This window comes from Aotus nancymaae, unplaced genomic scaffold (genome assembly GCF_030222135.1).
Source record: "Aotus nancymaae isolate 86718 unplaced genomic scaffold, 86718_ANA_hifiasm-v0.15.2.pri h1tg000029l, whole genome shotgun sequence".
Classification (NCBI taxonomy): domain Eukaryota; kingdom Metazoa; phylum Chordata; class Mammalia; order Primates; family Aotidae; genus Aotus; species Aotus nancymaae.
The window spans coordinates 71,630,503-71,648,752 of NW_026988442.1; the positions used below are offsets into that span (position 1 = coordinate 71,630,503).

Consider the following 18,250-nt stretch of genomic DNA (forward strand, 5'->3'; position numbering starts at 1 on the left):
AGAAAGAAGTAATGTTTTTTGTATTAATATTCAGATAGATTAGATAGATTCATGATAGATAGATAGATAGATAGATAGATAGCTATAGATAGATAGATGATAGACAGATAGATAGATATGGCAACAATTCTTTTATGTAGAGAATGGCTTGGTTGAAGAGAAAAAGACAAGGAAGGAGATCACCTGGGAGGCTATTGTGCTCCAAGTTAGAGATGATGATAGGTTGCACTATTGTAGTCTCAAAGAAATACAAAGTGCCAGACAGATGTCGAGCCAGAACGTTTTGCACATAGATAAATATGGAGTTGTGAAAAGACTCTAGGATCCTGATTAGATTACTGGCAAGAGTAGAAAGGAAGAAAAGAAGGACTGGAACCAAGCTCTCAAGCAAAATTAAAATGATGACAAGGAGTAGCCAATGCATTAAGGGAAAATAAGAAGATACAAAGTTACAAAAACTGAGAGAGGAGAGTATTTTGAGAAAGAGATTGGGGTTATAATTTTAGTGTACTTCTAAGAGATCAAGTGCATGAGGACAAAGAAGTGTTCAACAAATTTGATGGCAGAGGTTAATTAAGGACCAATTAAGGACCTTAGAAGTTTCAGGTACATGGAAGAGGCAGACATCAGAGAGAACATGTAGGTGTGATCTCCTACTCATTTAGAAACATCTGGAGATATTTCTGAATGTTACAACCAGGAGAGTACTCCTGGCATCAAGTGGGTAGGGCCAGAAATGCTGCTTAACACACTACAATGGAAACAATAGTCCCCCGACTAAGGAAGTATCCTGAGAAAAATGTTGGCAGCAGTGGAATTGAGAAAACCTTCACCACAATATCAGCCTCTCCAGTCAAGCTTTCAGTTGATACTTTTTAAAATCATGTCATATTATGTAATAATAAGCCTAGACAATGAAATGATTCTAAGGTGAATCATCAATGTAGTTATTATTTTATTGGTGTTTCAAAATTTCTTTTTATTCCTCACTTATTCATTCTCTTTTGCTTGCTCCTTTTCTTCATCCCTCTTCATAATAGAATAGCCCAGTCTCAGACCTTAGTCCTCTACTGTCTTTCCTTACTTCCTTTCTGAGTTCACATAGTTTCATGGTTTAACATGTATCGACATGCTAACATAATTGGTATCATCTCCTGTCCAACTGCTTACTTCACTTTTCTTTTTAATCTATGAAAAACCTTGAAACTAGCATGCCCCAAAATAAACTTCACATAGTATCCCCCAAATCCACTTCTATAATCTCATTTAATGACAACTCTATTTTCCACAAGTTTAAAATAAAGATTTTGGAGTCATTAGTTGTTGCTGATTCCTTTTCTTCTGTCATAATTTATAAATCAGGCAGTCTTGTTCAATACACCTTCGGGTTATGTCCAAGAGTTGGCTATCTTATGTTAGCTTTTCTGAAAGCACCTAGGTTTGAGCCAGGTATCTTTCTTTTGAATTAGTTCAGTAGCCTCCTAACTCCTCTCCTTGCTGCACTTTTCACTCACAACCCAACAGCCAGAATGACAAAAAGTGAAGATGATTCTTTATACTGTGTTTTCTCGAAGTCCACAGCTCTCTTAATAGATAATCGATTTGTTCTGTACCATAAAATTTTTTATAAATTTACATACTCATACATCTAGACACTATTTTTAGAAGCTTGATTAAGCTATAATTGTCAAAAAATAAACTACACATTCAAATATATACAGCATGTACAATTTCAAAAGTTTGACCATCACCACAATCCAACTAATGGACATGTCTATGACCCCCAACTCTTTCTGTATGGTCATCTAATTCCCTTAGTAACCTATTCCCCCAGACCCTGCCCACTTCTCTCCCATTACCAGGAAACTACTGATTTGTTTTCTGTCATTATATATTAGTTTTCTCTTTCTAGAATTTTATGGGCATAGTAAGTCTTTTTCACTCAGCACTGTGATTGTGAGTATCATCCATGTTGTTGCGTATATCAATAAGCCATTCTCTCTTTTGCTGAATAGTATACTGTTATGTGGATATACCATGGTTTGTTTGGCTATTTACCTATTTATGAACTTACATACTTGTACGTCACTAGGGTTTTTACAGTATGTAGTAGAATTGTATCATGAAAAGTCATTTCTGATGTTCACTTTGTTCACTAGTTTTGAGACCTTACTGTGTCAGCTAATTTTATCTATGTCTTTGTTGTTGGTGGTGGTGTTTTTGATATGGAGTCTTGCCCTGCTGCCCAGACTGGAGTGCAATGGTGCAATCTCAGCTCACTGCAACCTCTGCGTCCTGGGTTCAAATGATTTTCCTGCCTCAGCCTTCCAAGTAGCTGGGATTACAGGCACCTGCCATCGCACCCAACTAATGTTTGTGTTTTTAGTAGAAATGGGGTTGCACCACGTTGACCAGGCTGGTCTCGAACTCCTGACCTTGTGATGTACCCACCTCAGACTCCCAAAGTGCTAGGATTACAGGCGTGAGCCATCACACCTAGCCATCTGTGTCATTTTTTTATGATTGTACTCATAGTATGTATATAATATCCTTCGTTTAAATACTTATCTTTTGAGAAACATAATTCATTTGATTTTTTCTTGTTATTGCAAATAATGTCTTAGTATCATCTATAAGTGTAACAAAGCCTGTTTTAGGTAGTTCAGACATTTTGTGAAGTGAAAACGTGAGATTAAAGAGTATTCAAACTTGATTTTAAATAAGTACTTTCAGATTGCCTTCACAAGGGCTACTTTTAAAAAATGATCAGCAATATATAAATACAAACTTTTCCTAATGCCATTGCCGAAACCAGCATTGCCATACTAATAAACTTTTGCCACTTGTTTTTGATGTACATTTTCTACATTATTTGTGAGGTTTGAACACCTTTTCTTATGTTTTATTGACCATTCAAAATTCTGCTTCTCCGAAGGGTCTCCTTCTGATCTATGCTTGTTTTTTCCTTAAAGTGTTTTGTTTTCCATAAGATCTTATCATGCACTATTTATATACTGTAAATACTGAGTTTTCGTTAGATATGCACCCCACACACAAAAACATTTCCTTCAAATGAATTTTCTTTGTTTCTGATGGTTTTTGCTATATAGAAGATTTACTTTTTATGTAATCTGATCTGATTGTCTTCTTCTTCAATGCTTCTGGACATCACATCATATTTAAGAAAGTCTTTTATCCAGCACATGCACACACTTTCTTTCTTTCTTTTAATTCTTTTGCTTTTAAATATGTACCTTTCTGATGTATCTGAATCTGTATATGGTTTGATATAGGGATTTAACTTCCGCCCTAAATATTAAATAGTTTTTCATTTCTCTAGTGATTGAGTAGGCGTTTCTATTTTTCTATGGTACTAACCTCTCAAAACATATGGGTGAGTGTAGAGTCCCCATCTTATTCTTTGGATCTCTTTGTGGATCTGTGCACCATTAACATATTTTAAAAATGTACTGTAGCATTATGACATATCTCTATATATAAACTCCACAGTCATATGTCTTCATTTAAAAAATTATTAGAAATTCTTTCATTTTATATTTCTAAAATTGTTTTAGAATATTATTAGAAGAATAAACACATTAGAATTGGATTTATATTGCATTGCATTTATAGATTAATTTGTGAGAAGTCACATCTATTATGAAATCGCTATGATAGAGATCCTAATAATGAGCCATTCTTGTGTTCGAAGGGTTATAGTATGTCACCCATAATTGGCCTTAACTGAATAGTGAATATTTTTATAACCATAGTAAGAAATGTATGGTTTACCATGAAAGTTTAACTTCAATGATAACATTTTTTTTTGCTAGTTATATATTGCCTAACAGAAAATATTGGTATGTATCTTTCTCTCGAAACTTAAAGAATGAAGTTGTTGTATATACTATGAGAGTTGGAAGAACAATTATAAATTCTATGTGGCAAAATGAATTCACGAATAAATATTTATATAATGCTTATATAGCCTTACCAGCATCTGCTGTTTTTTGATGTTTTGATAGTAGCCCTTCTAACTGGTGAGAGATGGTATCTCATTGGTTTTTGCAATTCCATATTTCATCTGCCTCTGCCTCAGAAAAACCTAGATTAATCTTCCACACTCTTCTCCCTGGAGTTCATTAAGTTTGTCTCCTCTGGTTTTGCTGTATCCACTTTTGAACCTAGACCCAAGCCATTCTCCACAACATAGCCAAAATATTCTTAAAACATTAATCTGATCATCATATGTTCCTAAGTAAATTCTTCTACTGGATATCCATGAAAAAACTATTGGTTTACAAGCCTCTTAATGATTTTCAGCCTTATCTCCCATCACATCCCTCCCATTTCCTTACACAGCTATACACGAGCACATATATACCCCCAAACACAAATTTTTGTTCCAGCCATACATAGACCATATTTCGCTAGCAAGAATGCAACTTTTTCTCTTCCCTTCAAAGTCATTTATGAGCTATTTTTTCTGCCTTCCTTAATTTTTCCCAATTAACCAAAGCTCCTTTATTAAAAAGACACCATTTTTATTATTATACTAATTATCACCATTGAGAATGGTCTTGATCTTGTTGAAGCATCAGAGATTTCATCCCACATAATGTGTTTTCAGGTCTTCCAAAGGCCCTGAGTGACCAATTGTTGTCATTTGAAGGGACATGCTCAAAGAAAGATAGAAGAATGTCAATTTTATGCCTAGAAAGTAGCCTACAGGGTGATCCCTTTATTATTCTGGATTCTGTTTTGACTTGGAAATTTTATTGCCTATTTAGAGAGTAATGAAACACTAGGAAACTATAATGAAGCCGGCAAGAAAATGATATATGAATCTCAGTGTTTCCTATATTTACACAGAACATGTGCACACACACACATATTCACAATCTGAATGAATTTGATGGATGAGAGACACTGAGGTATAAGAACACAATTTATTTTTGTGTATATCATATATATCATATACATACACATGTAGGTCTGCTACAAAGACTAACATTCCTGTTGATTTGCAAGGAACATACCTAATGATTCTGGAAACATGCTGTCATTTGCTTCTCTGACTCTTTTCTATGTGTTTGTTGCTGTCTTCATCCTCTTTCTGAGAGATACATAATTTATTTATTAAATTCAATTCCTTTTGGTTGCAAACCAATTATATAAAGAAGTTATGTAGGTAAGATAAATCATTGAAATAGGTTGGGCATAAGCATTGGGAACACAAGTGATAGAAACAAACAGAACACATCTAATTAAATGAGGATGCAGCAGTTAATTGACTCTTCTAATCTGGAATGTTAGCTTGGTTTCCATATACCAAACTGAATAGTCTTAATTTAAAAAAAAACTTTGAATAAGTAATATGTCATGTTAATTTTGAAAGTTAGAATCTACTGATTTTTTTTTAAATTTTAACTTTAATTTACTCCTCAACCAGTTGTTTTAATAGGTCTACTCCAACTCCAAATTATTTCTTGAATGTTACACACATTTAAATTGTAATTTTCAGAGGTATCCGACTTCCATATTTTCAGATCATTCACATATGAGAATAACCTGGAAATAAGGATGTAGAATAATATCAGAATTACCACCCAAACACCAACACATTATTCACTCACTCACTAATGCCTAAAAATGAACAATTGCCATAAGATACATATTTAAGGCTATATGAAATGCAGACTTACCCAGAATGGATGATATTTCAAACTATTACATAATTTACTGTTTAGAAGCTAGAGATGTTCACAGATCATCTAATCCAAAGTCTTTATTTTATACACCATATAATATGGAAATAAACCAGGACTAAATTTAAATCAAGTTCTTCTGATTCCAAATTCAGTGTGCTTTCTAATCTTCCTTGATATCTTTGTTTTTCTGATAGTGTGAATAAAGGTTTAGAAGGACAGTCTTTCTTTTTATGAAGGGCAGAGGCCAATCAGAAATAAAGGTTAAAGAACACTGAAGAGGCTAAAAAAATGAGTAACAAAATCACATATATTACTGAGTCTTTAATTCAAACACAAATTTGGTCTTTTTCAAAAATCATTGGAGAATTATGTCTGAGGTTTCTTTTTCATCTGATAGGAGTTTATTCCAAGTTGACATGGTTCTAATGTAGATCACTGCAGTCTTAAAGTTACTTAGATCTATTGTTCAGTATAAATCATAAATAGAAGCTAAAGTTTTCATCTCTGCAATAGCTTTTTAAATCTCGTACACATTCTAGCTCTAAATATAACTTTTATTTGGTTCTTTAGGATTTTTCCACTGCTTTATCAGCTCCTTGACATGTGAAATATCTGGATATTTTAATAACATTACTAAGTCAATAGAAATTAGTAATATTTAGAATTTATGGAGTCATTATTTTACTTTCACTGCTTGGAAGTGAGTCTGATTCGTATTTTGAGGAGCAAAATGTAAATAGCCTTTTCATTTAGTATAATGCCACACAGAGACACGCACACACAATTTCTTGAGAGTGGTTTTACATCTTTGTTTTAATAGAATTCCATTGGGAGATAATTAACTTTAATAAAATGAGTCAAACTTTCTATTCTTAGATGTACACCAAGATGAAAAAAAATCACAAATAAATAAAACATGTGACATCACCTCAATTTATCCTTGTGCTAACTAAATTTTCTTAAAGTATATTGCTAACTATAAGCAATTTATTAAAATAGACAGCAGTATTTTTATGGCTCAAATGCTTGAACTCCCCTGTCACAGGTTTTTCCTTTCTCTTGTTTTAAAACAAATGTCTTTAGTGACTTATATCTTCAGTTTATTGAAGCTGGAATTGTGGCAGATACCTTACAGTCTATACCTATAAAGGATTAGTAATTTAAACTAGTAACCTTTAATTTTGTTACAATCAAGCTGTCACTTTTTTGGTAAGATGTAAGGGTTTCATTCATTTGACTAATACATTCCTACAAAGAAGGATGCCTCGGGTCTCAAGACTGGCTGTATATTTAGAGAGTTTATTAGAAAAGAAATCATTTGTCTGAAGAAAGCAGTCAAAATGTGTCTTCCACTCCATGCAATAAGATGAGAAATGCCTTTTGTTGTCAGGAAAGCTGCATTCTTCTCCAGTCTCTCAAACAGGACACATTTAATTAGTGTCTCTATTTCATGGGTGTGCCTGTCTAGTGAGCTAGCCAATGGAGCAAATGAAAGTTTTATATTTTCGTCTTTCCAGTAGACTATGTTTGTTTCATTTCATGATTTTCGAAGGCAGGTTTTCCCATTTCAATTTTCATTTCCACTCTCAGAATCTCAGTGTACTTTTCCTGTGCTTTTTCATTTTTTGTGTTTACCTGATTTATTTTGGTACTTCTCTTTCAATAAACTGTGTGATCATAATGTCAAGATCCAACAGGGATTTCTGCCTTTCATCCTCCAGTGAACATCCATTCAATATAAGACTTCTTTTTATGTGGTTAATATTATTCAAAATTCTGGTTAAGATACGAACGGTAGAGACTATTTCATTTCCTTGAAACTCAGTACAAAGGGTGATTTTCTAATTTGGCCATAGGTTGAGAGTAGATTAATAATGTTGCCACCTTCTGGTGATGGTGGTCATCTTCTTCCGCCTCCGCTCCTTTCTTCCCTCTTCCTTCTTATTGTCCTTATTTTGTTTTGTTATACCCTCTTTAGTGTTGGAAATCAGTAAGTATTTAGTATGATATGAGTCAGTGAGGATGAACACCTGGTAACATCTTCACCTTTCTGCTGTCATTCTTTAAGCATCATCTTGTCATTTATATCATAACTTTAGGTTGAGTTAATTGCATGTGCCTGTTCTTTACCCCATATTATAACTACTTTAGTTGTTACTGGAATGACATTAGGAATGTTACTGGAATGACTCTTCAAGTCATCAATATCTCTTGTACATATAATGAAAATAAGATTTTTGTTGCTTTTTCTAATCTATGTTCTTTGCCCTAGAAATGTGACCTAAATTTATCCTTCTACAATTCACCATTAGTAAAATCTTCACCAGTCTGTTAACCTGAAAAAGTATCACTAAATCAAACTTCTGAGTGCTCTACGAACAATAGGAAACTGGGTTATTAATTGTCATCAGTCTAGGTTTAGAAGTCCAAAATTGAAGGATGATCAGATTTTTTTTTTAATGTACTTTAGGTTCTGGTGTACATGTGCAGATCATTCAGGGTTGTTGCATAGGAACATACATGGCAAGGTGGTTTACTGCTGAATTTTTTTAGAATGAATAGAATGAAATAAAAATACTAAATTCAATGAAAGTGAAACTTGCATGAAATATGACATATTTTGTCGAGGATACCATAAGGATTGAAAATCAGGTGTATGCATTTACATCTTTCAAACAGAAAATAGATAACTTTTTCTATGCTCAATCAGACAAAGGGCATTATAAGTTTTGTGTCAGAAAGGTTTGTTCTACTATTGTTAGAAAATAAAACATATGCTTCAACAGGCTTAAAACACCTTATAATTGTGATTTTTCCCATTATCTTTCATGCTTGTAAATTTATGATTCACACTGGCATGCACATGCCATTTGTTGATATATTTACTTTCAAATGACGACAGGTTGAAAATAAAAATACAGTTAACTTTAATTATACTGGAACATATGAAAATAATTTTTTGGTTTGGCTAGGACAAATATTTATACTCTAAACATCTATGAACATTATTTATATGAAATTTCTAGAGTATGCTGTATTGCATAGTGCTTTATAATTAATTCAAATAACTCAGATATCACTGGGCATATGGATAACATTTATTGTTAAAGTTGTAAAATAGGGTTCTAAAACCTTTTGTATTTTCAGATTTAAAACCCAATAGGTTGAAGAACTGATAATAAAGGGCATTAGAAATTGTCTATGGATTCTGTGTTCAATTTAAGCCATATTTTCCTTGTTTGAGATCCCAGTAACCATGCAGCAGTGATTTGGCATCCCATGTTCTTTTTGAGATGTTCAGTTTCTTTTCTTTTAATCCAAGTTCACCGATTGATAATATTCATTCCTCCAAACCCACACACAAAGCTTTCATGTGTTAGAAACTCATATTTCCACTGCTTCCCAGGTCTTAAAGATGCTATTACATATTGATTACACATCTAGTTGTAATCACCTTCAAATAATTGTTTCTACTCTTGCCATAATACCCCTGGTTTTACCTTCTCAGTTTTGGTTATGCACAATAAACCTGGCCAAGTCAAATTAATCACTACACTAGTTCCTGCTTATAGTGATCAAGTTAATTGAAGGACACAGAATGTAAGTTATTTTCCTTGCTGTTTAGTCTCAATGAATTCTGTTACCTTTGTCTCACAGTAATTCAATAAAACAAAATGTTAAGGTAATCCAACCTATTAAATGTAAAATAAATAACAGGTATTATGACTTTCCTCAAAAGATGTTAAAATATAGTATTTCCATAAATGTGTCTAGTTGTACTAATCAATTTTTCAATTGCAAAACAAAATTATGTGTAGAGAGGATATAGAGCACCCGGGTTTTTCTTACATTGCTGAAAAGAGTGTACATTGCTACAAATTTTGAAAAAATTTTCTAGCAGTATACTTTCAAACTAAGTGCATATAAACTTGAAGACACTAATTCTATTCCTTGGTAAATACCCAATGGAATTGAGTGGTTGTCTCCAACAACAACAAAAAAAATGTGCTAAAATATCCATAACATTAGTTGTAATGACCTAAAAGTGTAACCAAGCCAAGTGAATATCAACAGTAGAACAGTAAACAAATACTGCTGAGCAATGAAAAGATTACAAATGGACATACACGAAATAAGGATACATTTCACAGTCTGATGTTAAACGAATTCTGGAATGGAAGATTATGATTCTTTTTTACATTGATTTGTTTAAGCTAATCTATGGTGTTAGGTATCAGAATTATGGTTGCTCTAAGGAAAATATCGACTGCAGGAAGTCACGGGTGAACCTCCTATAGTTCTGGAAATACTTCAACAGAGTGCAATCTAGTTAGACTTCAGTGGTCTGTACAATTAAGATTCATGCAGATATACATCTAAAAGATTGAAAATGGCATTAAGTACCTTTTTGACATCTATGTAATGACTAACACAAGGCTATGTTCTTGTAATTCCCCCGTAACTTCAATGTAAAGACACAGAAAACTCTGCTAATTTCCTTTTGAAAATACCATGGTGTGTTGTTTTGTTTCCTTGTAGTGTCCTGAATTTAAAAGGCCCAGGGACATTGCAGTTGACTGGGTGGCTGGAAACATTTACTGGACTGATCATTCTAGAATGCACTGGTTCAGTTACTACACTACTCACTGGACCAGTCTGAGGTACTCTATCAATGTAGGGCAGCTGAATGGCCCCAACTGCACCAGACTCTTAACAAATATGGCTGGAGAACCCTATGCTATTGCTGTAAATCCTAAAAGAGGGTAGGTTAATGGCTTAGTGTTTCTATTTCTTGATAATGAATATCTTTTATAGAAAATGTGCTCTGTAGATTTTCTCTCTGCAATGAGTGTTCAATGTATAATAGTGTCACATGACTTTTAAAAATCCTCGTACTACTCCTTTGTACAAAAGCATGTCCTTTTCATACCAAATGGTGACACAAAATATGTTTTTTCCTGAAATATTGCTGTATTATGCATTCATTGTATGTGTGTGTCTGTGCATGCTTTTATGTATGTGCTGGAGAACAATGAGCCTGGTGTGATAAACATATAACCTCTGTTTTTAATCTAAAATTGAATTATCAAAATATTAAACAATATCGAACATATTATGTGTAGAGTACTAACATTTTTGGCTATTTGTGGTAATAAAAGATGAAGATATATATCTATACAAACAAATTTAAACAGTGCATTACAAACATTTCCTTTTTTTAGTTAGAGATGTAAACCTACAAGCAATGACCAAAAAGGAAATAGAAAATATTAACTAAAACTCTTAATCATCCATAAAGTGGATCGATAACTCCTTAGTAAAAAGAGACAATTTATACTTCATTATTATAATTATGCAATCTTCTCAAAGAATAATTTCTGCTTGAGAAAATAGTTACTTCTCTATAAAAAAAATAACATGTTCATACAGCATCCATAATAAAATTACTATTCTGTTGAAACAAAAGGGAATTTCGTGTGATGGAAATATTTCCCTCTGAGTTCTAATGAAATTTTTAAAATTGAATTTTGGATATTAAATAATGACCTATGGTACAACATAGTATATAGTGATTCTCAAATTTTAATGTGTGTAGGCAAGACTTTATTTAAAATGTTGATTCCCCAGGCTGTTTATTGGAGGTTCTCATTCTCTGTGTTTTGAGTTGGAGCCAGAAATCTACTTTTTAAGAGACTCGGGGGGTGATTCTGAGGCACGTGGTCTGAAGAGCCACTGCTCTGGGGAGCAGAGTCGGGTTATAGCAGCACCATCATCAGGCTAACCCCTTTGACCTGCTGTCTTCAGGATGATGTACTGGACTGTTGTTGGGGACCACTCTCACATAGAAGAAGCAGCCATGGATGGTACACTGAGAAGGATTTTAGTACAAAAGAACTTACAGAGACCCACAGGTATGATTTCTGACACATGCTAAAATATGAAGCAGGGTCCTAAATATATTTCTGTTAACAGTTACTTCTAATTTTGTTGGCATCATAAGTATTTTTACAAGTGGATAAAATGATTTATAGTATGATTTTATGAACTTATTTGCATTTCATGTCCTATTCTGTCAACTTGAAAATCAGGTCCTTATACTGTCAGTTATATTATATAAATATTATTTGAAATTTGCCTAAGTTGTAGGGCTATTTGTCGGATTTCACAGACATGAAATGTTGACAGTTTATAGAGATCCATTAGGGTATTTTTACATATGTATGTAAACGAAGTTGGGATATTTGGAAATATTTCTAGAGGATGAGAGATGAAATGAACAAATAGGTGGCTAAATATAAATACTTTATGTGAAGGGCAGGTTTGATGATGTTTTGCCTTTTCATTCAGAGCTCTTTTCAATATGGCTTTAATCTCCCAGGCTGACTTGCCATCTACGCTGCTACTCCAAACACTGTGTGTTCTCAGGACTGCCCCAGGAGTTCAGATTTTTTCTGTCTCCATGGTCTTTTTCCCATGCCATTTTTCTCCCAGCTCCCCCATCTAGAATGTCCTTCCAAATCTTGTCTACCTAGCTGAATCTTTCTCATCTTGTACATCTAACTGTAGTACTTCTTCAATAAAACACTTTCAGACAACCGGAGCCTCAGGGGCTCTGTGCCACCCACCTTCCACTGACTACACCTCCACAAAAGGACGTAATGCATTGTTTATAGTACATATTATCTAACAATTATGCATTGTAATATCTTTTCTAGTTTAAATTATTTATATTTAGTGCTTATGTTCTTATTAATTGTTAATATGTTTTATACCTTTCCATTCATTTAGATTGCTTTTACTCTTTATGGGAAGAAGCAATATTTGAAATTTAGTCTGTTAACATAAATCTGTTTCCATCCCATGCTCATTAACAAATGTGCCAGAAATTGTTTCAAATGCTAAAGGAAAAATGGGAAGCAAGTTGTAACCTTCATGAAATCTATATTCCTATAGAGGATATAATATGTTTATATATACTGTCACATTTTTATGTGTGCTATACAAAAAACCATAGTGAAAGGTGGGCTGTCAATGAAAGTACTATTTTAGTTTTGATGATCAGAGAAGTCATCTATAGAAGGGTGATATAGAAAGACCGAAAAAAAAGAGAAGTAGTAAGCCATATGAAGTTGTGAGGAAAGAACTTTTTAAGAAAAGAGAATAGTCAGTTCTGAGTAAGAAATTAGCTTAGCATGAAAACAGCAAGAAAGTTAGTATGCCTCGAAGCATATAAACAATTAAGGAGACTGGAAGGTATGAGGATAGCAAGGTGACTAGGGCCCTCAAATGCAAAACTGGATTCTATTCTAGCTTTAAAGAGAGCATTTTGAGGGTATTGGCAAGGTGAGTGGCATAATTTCAAACACAGTTTTCATTTTAAAAACACTTCTTTGGTGTTAACATTTCACATAATCATATTAATAGTATATGTAACTTGTTTTTATTTTAAAGAATGACACTGGCAGCAGTTTGTAGAATTGTCTGTAGGATGGTAGTTAGGAGGGTGTCTAAGGTGAGGGTTCTTGTAAAAGTCATTTATGAAGGAAGTGCTATGCAGAAGAAAGCTGTAAAAGACAGAGAGGAGGGAAAGAAATCCAGTAAACTGTGTTTCAGGTGAAGTCTAGTCTATGGTTATGTTTGGAGCATAAATTTATGACAGGCAAGGGCATCTGCTTTTTACGTAACCCATCAGTCATTAATTGGCCTTGGGGCTGTGATGTTCCAAGCAAACCTGCTTCAATCAGTTAAGCACAATTATCTGGAGAAGGAGAATATGTGTGAGTCCTCATTGCAAAAGCACCAATGTGGAATTGGGTACTCCTGTTTCGTAAATGAGATCTGCACAGGCACAACAGCATCTCCACCACTGGTCCTAGTGACAGATGCATGGATTTGACATCTTCCATGTTTTACCCACTCAGCTCAGCAACTCCTATGGGTAACTTAGTGATGAACATGACGCAGTCCTTTTTCTCATAAATTTTACATTCGAGAAAGAAAAAAATAAGGCATGTGCAGAAGTGTCGTTTTTGCAAAAGGTGAGAATTGTTTCACATTTTATAATATCAGAGTTTAGAGGTGAGAAAGATAATCTCCAATACAGAAAAACTATGTGAAAAGTGACATTCGAGTAAGTCTTTTAAGAATGGACAGGTAATCCATCATGAGGAAATTTTTAGAAAGCTCTTGTTTGGGGTCAAATACACCTGGTTTTTAATCTCAGTGGATTATTTCTTAGCTGTGAGATCTCATAAATGAATACATTTCCTTCAAACTTTTGTTTTATCAATAGAAAAGCAAAAGGTTGGCTGAACATGGTGGTTCATGCCTGTAATCCCAGCACTTTGGGAGACCAAGTCAGGTGGACCACCTGAGGTCAGGAGTTTGAGACCAGCCTGGCCAACATGGTGAAACCCTGTCTCTACTAAAAATGCAAGAAAATTAGCTGGGCATGGTGGCGGGTACCTGTAATCCCAGCTACTTGGTAGACTAAGGCATGAGAATCGCTTAAACCCAGGAGGCAGAGGTTGCAGTGAGGTGAGATCCCATCATTACACTGACACCTGAGTAACAAGAGCAACACTCCCTTTAAAAAAAGATAACAATAACTAACTTTAAAATACCAGATAAATGAAATAGTATAGTCCTCTGAGCCAGGGGCTCTAGTGTAGAGCACGTGGTTGCTCTGCTGATGTCAGGAATCATGGCACATCTAGAAGGGCACAAGTTGGGTGATATAACATGTGAGAATAGAAGACCTTAAGTGCCAAGGGGCTCCAATATAACTTTTTAGCCAATATTGAGCCATTGTATAATTTTGATTTAAAAAGTAAGTCAAATAATATGTGCCTTCACATGACACACTCATTATTATTGTTATTGGGCACCATATAAGACACAATAAATATAATATATGTTCTGTTTCAGTCAAGTATGTGGCACTTGAGTAACCAGCTCTATGAGAGCAGGAACATGAACTCTTTTTGCTGAGGATAATGGCTTCCAGGTCCATCCATGTCCCTGAAAATGACATAATCTCATTCCTTTTTATGGCTGCATAGTATTCCACAGTGTACATGTACCACATTTTCTTTATGCAGTCCATCATTGATGGGCATTTGGGTTGATTCCAGTTCCTTTGCTATTGTGAACAGTGCTGAGGTGAATATATGCATGTGTGTATCTTTATAATAGAATTATTTATATTCTTTTGGGTATATACCCAGCAATGGGATTGCTGGGTCAAATAGTATTTCTGATTCTAGGTGTTTGAGGAATTGCCACACTGTTTTCCACAATGGTTGAACTAATTTACTTTCCAACCAATAGTGTAAAGGTGTTCCTATTTCTCCACAGCCTCATCAACATCAATTGTTTCTTGACTTTTTGGTAATTGCCATTCTGACTAATGTGAGATGCTATCCCACTGTTCTCCTGATTTGCACTTCTCTAATAATAGTGCTGTTGAGCTTTTTTTCATATGTTTGTTGGCCACATGCATCTTGTTTTGAAAAATGTCTGTTCATGTCTTTTGTCTACTTTTTACTGAGGTTTTTTTTCTTGTAAATTTAAGTTCCTTGTAGATTCTGAATTTATACCTTTGTCACATGGGTAGATTGCAAAAATTTTCTCCCATTTTGTAGGTTGTCTGTTCACTCTGATAGTTTCTTTTGCTGTACAGAAGCACTATAGTTAAATTAGATCATGTTTGCTATTTTTTTTATTTTGTTACAATTGCTTTTGGCATCTTTATCATGAAATCTTTGCCTGTGCCTACGTCCTGAATAGTATTTCCTAAATTTTCTTCTAGGATTTTTATAGATTTGGGTTTCCCATTTAAGTCTTTAATCCATCTTAAGTTAATTTTTGTATAAGGTGTAAGGAAGGGATCCAGTTTCAATTTTTTGCACATGGCTATCCAGTTCTCCTAGCACTGTTTGTTAAATATGGACTCCTTTGGCTATCCAGTTCTCCTAGCACTATTTGTTCAATATGGACTCCTTTCCCCATTGCTTGTTTTTGTCAGGTTTGTTGAAAATCAGATGGTTGTAAATGTGCAATCTTATTTCTGAGCTCTCCCTTTGTTCCATTGGTCTATGTGTCTGCTTTTGTACCAGTACCATGGTGTTTTGGTTACTGTAGCTTTGTAGTATAGTTTGAAGTCAGGTAATGTGATGCCTCCAGCTTTGTTCTTTTTGCTTAGGATTATCTTAACTTTATGGGCTCTTTTTTGGTTCCTTATTATTATTATTATTATTATTATTATTATTATTATTGAAACAGAGTCTTGCTCCATTACCCAAGCTGGAGTGCAGTGGCACAATTCTAGTTCACTGCAGCCTCTGCCTTCTGGGTTCAAGCAGTTCTCCTGCCTCAACCTCCCAAGTAGATGGGATTAGAGGCACCCACTACCATGCCCAGCTAGTTTTTGTATTTTTAGTAGAGACAGGGTTTCACCATGTTGGCCAGACTGGTCTTGAATCCCCAATCTCAAGTGATAAACCCGCTTCAGCTTCTCAAAGTTCTGGGATTATAGGTGTGAGCCACCACACCTGGCCCCTATGAATCTTAAAAAAGTTTTTTTTTTTTTTTTTCCCCTAATTCGGTGAAAGATGTCAATGGTAGTTTAATTGGAATAGTATTAAATTTATAAATTACTTTGGGTAGTATGGGCATTTTCACAATATTTATTCTTTTTATCCATGAGCATGGTGTGTTTTTTCATCTCTTTGTGTTTTCTCTGATTTATTTGAGCAGTGGTTTGTAGTTCTTCTTGAATAAGTCCTTCACTTCTCTTGTTAGCTGTATTTCTAAGTATTTTGTTGTCTTTGTAACAATTGTGAATGTGAGTTCATTCATGATTTGGCTCTCTGCTTGTCTATTGTTGGTGTATAGGAATGCATGTGATTTTTGCATATTGATTTGGTATCCTAAGCCTTTCCTTATTTCGTATCCTAAGACTTTGCTTATCAGCTTAAGAAGCTTTTGAGCTGAGAAAATGGGGTTTTCTAGATATAGGATCATGTGATCTGCAAACAGAGATAGTTTGCCTTTCTCTCCTCCTATTTGAATACTCTTTATTTATTTCTCTTGCCAGATTGCCATGGCCAGAAATTTCAGTACTATGTGGAATAGCAGTGGTGAGAGAGGGCATTCTTGTCTTGTGCTAGTTTTCAAGGGAGATGCTTCCAGCTTTTGCCTATTCAGTGTGATATTGGCTATGGGTTTGTCATAAATGGCTCTTATCATTTTGAGGTTTGAGGAGCATAAACTCTTTTATTGTTTGCTCTGTACATAGTACCTGGCAGTATGTGGTACGGGGGGATACGCATGAGTATGTAGGGTGTCAGACAAGGACACTTTCCAGCTTTGCATCTAGTAAGGAGGGTATGTAGTATTACATCAGTTTGATTTCAAACTATATTCTTTGATATTTAACTATATTCTTTGATATTTAAACTATGTATTTTGATATTTAACTATACAAACTACATTCTTTGATATTTAAAAGCTTATTTATGTTGTCTCCTATCTCCCCCAAATTGCAGCAATTTCTAAGCAAATAAATAACTACATACTGGCCCTGGAGCACTCATAATTGTTTGATTCATTAAGCTAATTCATTGGCCAACACAAGGTCTCTAATTAAATAAAGTGTATATAAATATTAGGATTGTTTTACTGTTACTTGAATTTAGTTTACCAACACTGATATAAACAGATGGGTGTGTGTCTGTGTGTGTGTGTGTGTGTGTGTGTGTATGAAAAATAAGTTTGTGTGTATGTGTGTATGAAAACATAACTTTAATGTAGTTTCTAATCTAAAACTTGAAGTAGGCAACTGAACTCAAAAAATACTTCTAAAATTTTTTTAAAATAAATTTATTATAACAGTTTGTATCTAGTTCCCCTCTCTCCTTTGGCTCCTTGTATCACCTCTTAAATCAAGGATATAGTAGTTTATACTTGATGGTTATTGCTATCTTACAAATCTTGGCTTTCCATTAAAACAGAATGTATAAAATCTTTTTCTCCATTTCTGAAAAACAGTGATAGAAATTTATTGTTCTCTCCAAGTCCTGCCTCTTAAAAATCAGTGTGTTACATACTATAGTCACTTCATATAGCATTTTGGTTTTTTCCATTTTCTTTTTTTCCTTTCATTTTTTCCAGCCTATGATGGAAATAGGGAAATTAGTAGATCTTAGAAAATTTTAAAGTTCAACAAAAGTGATATTTAAAATCCAAACGTGTAATAGTAGTCTTGATATCAAGGGAGATGTAAAGTAAATGACTACATGATTAGCTCCATTATCTTGTGTCACTAAAACTTAGTGAGCCTATGTCTTTATCTTTTATAAACCTTTCAAACTGTGATTCCGTTATACTTGATTACAAAAAGTATGGCATTTTATTTCTAATTTTCTGTGGTTCTACTGACTTGATTCCAAATATTCATCTTTCCCTGTTCAGGTAAGAATGAGTTTCTTGAGAATTGATTTTTCCCCCATTTTATTATTGGTTCTTTATTACAGAAC

The 18,250-nt window shown here is 34.1% G+C and overlaps 1 protein-coding gene across 1 annotated transcript in view; it reads left to right on the top strand.

The window, feature by feature from the left end:
* Positions 1-18,250, top strand: part of LRP1B (LDL receptor related protein 1B) — a 1,560,879-nt gene that overhangs the window by 1,456,927 nt on the left and 85,702 nt on the right. The window contains exons 79-80 of the mRNA XM_064382912.1: positions 10,251-10,474; positions 11,517-11,623. Coding sequence (XP_064238982.1) covers positions 10,251-10,474; positions 11,517-11,623 — 331 coding nt within the window. The remainder of the gene's footprint in view (positions 1-10,250; positions 10,475-11,516; positions 11,624-18,250) is intronic.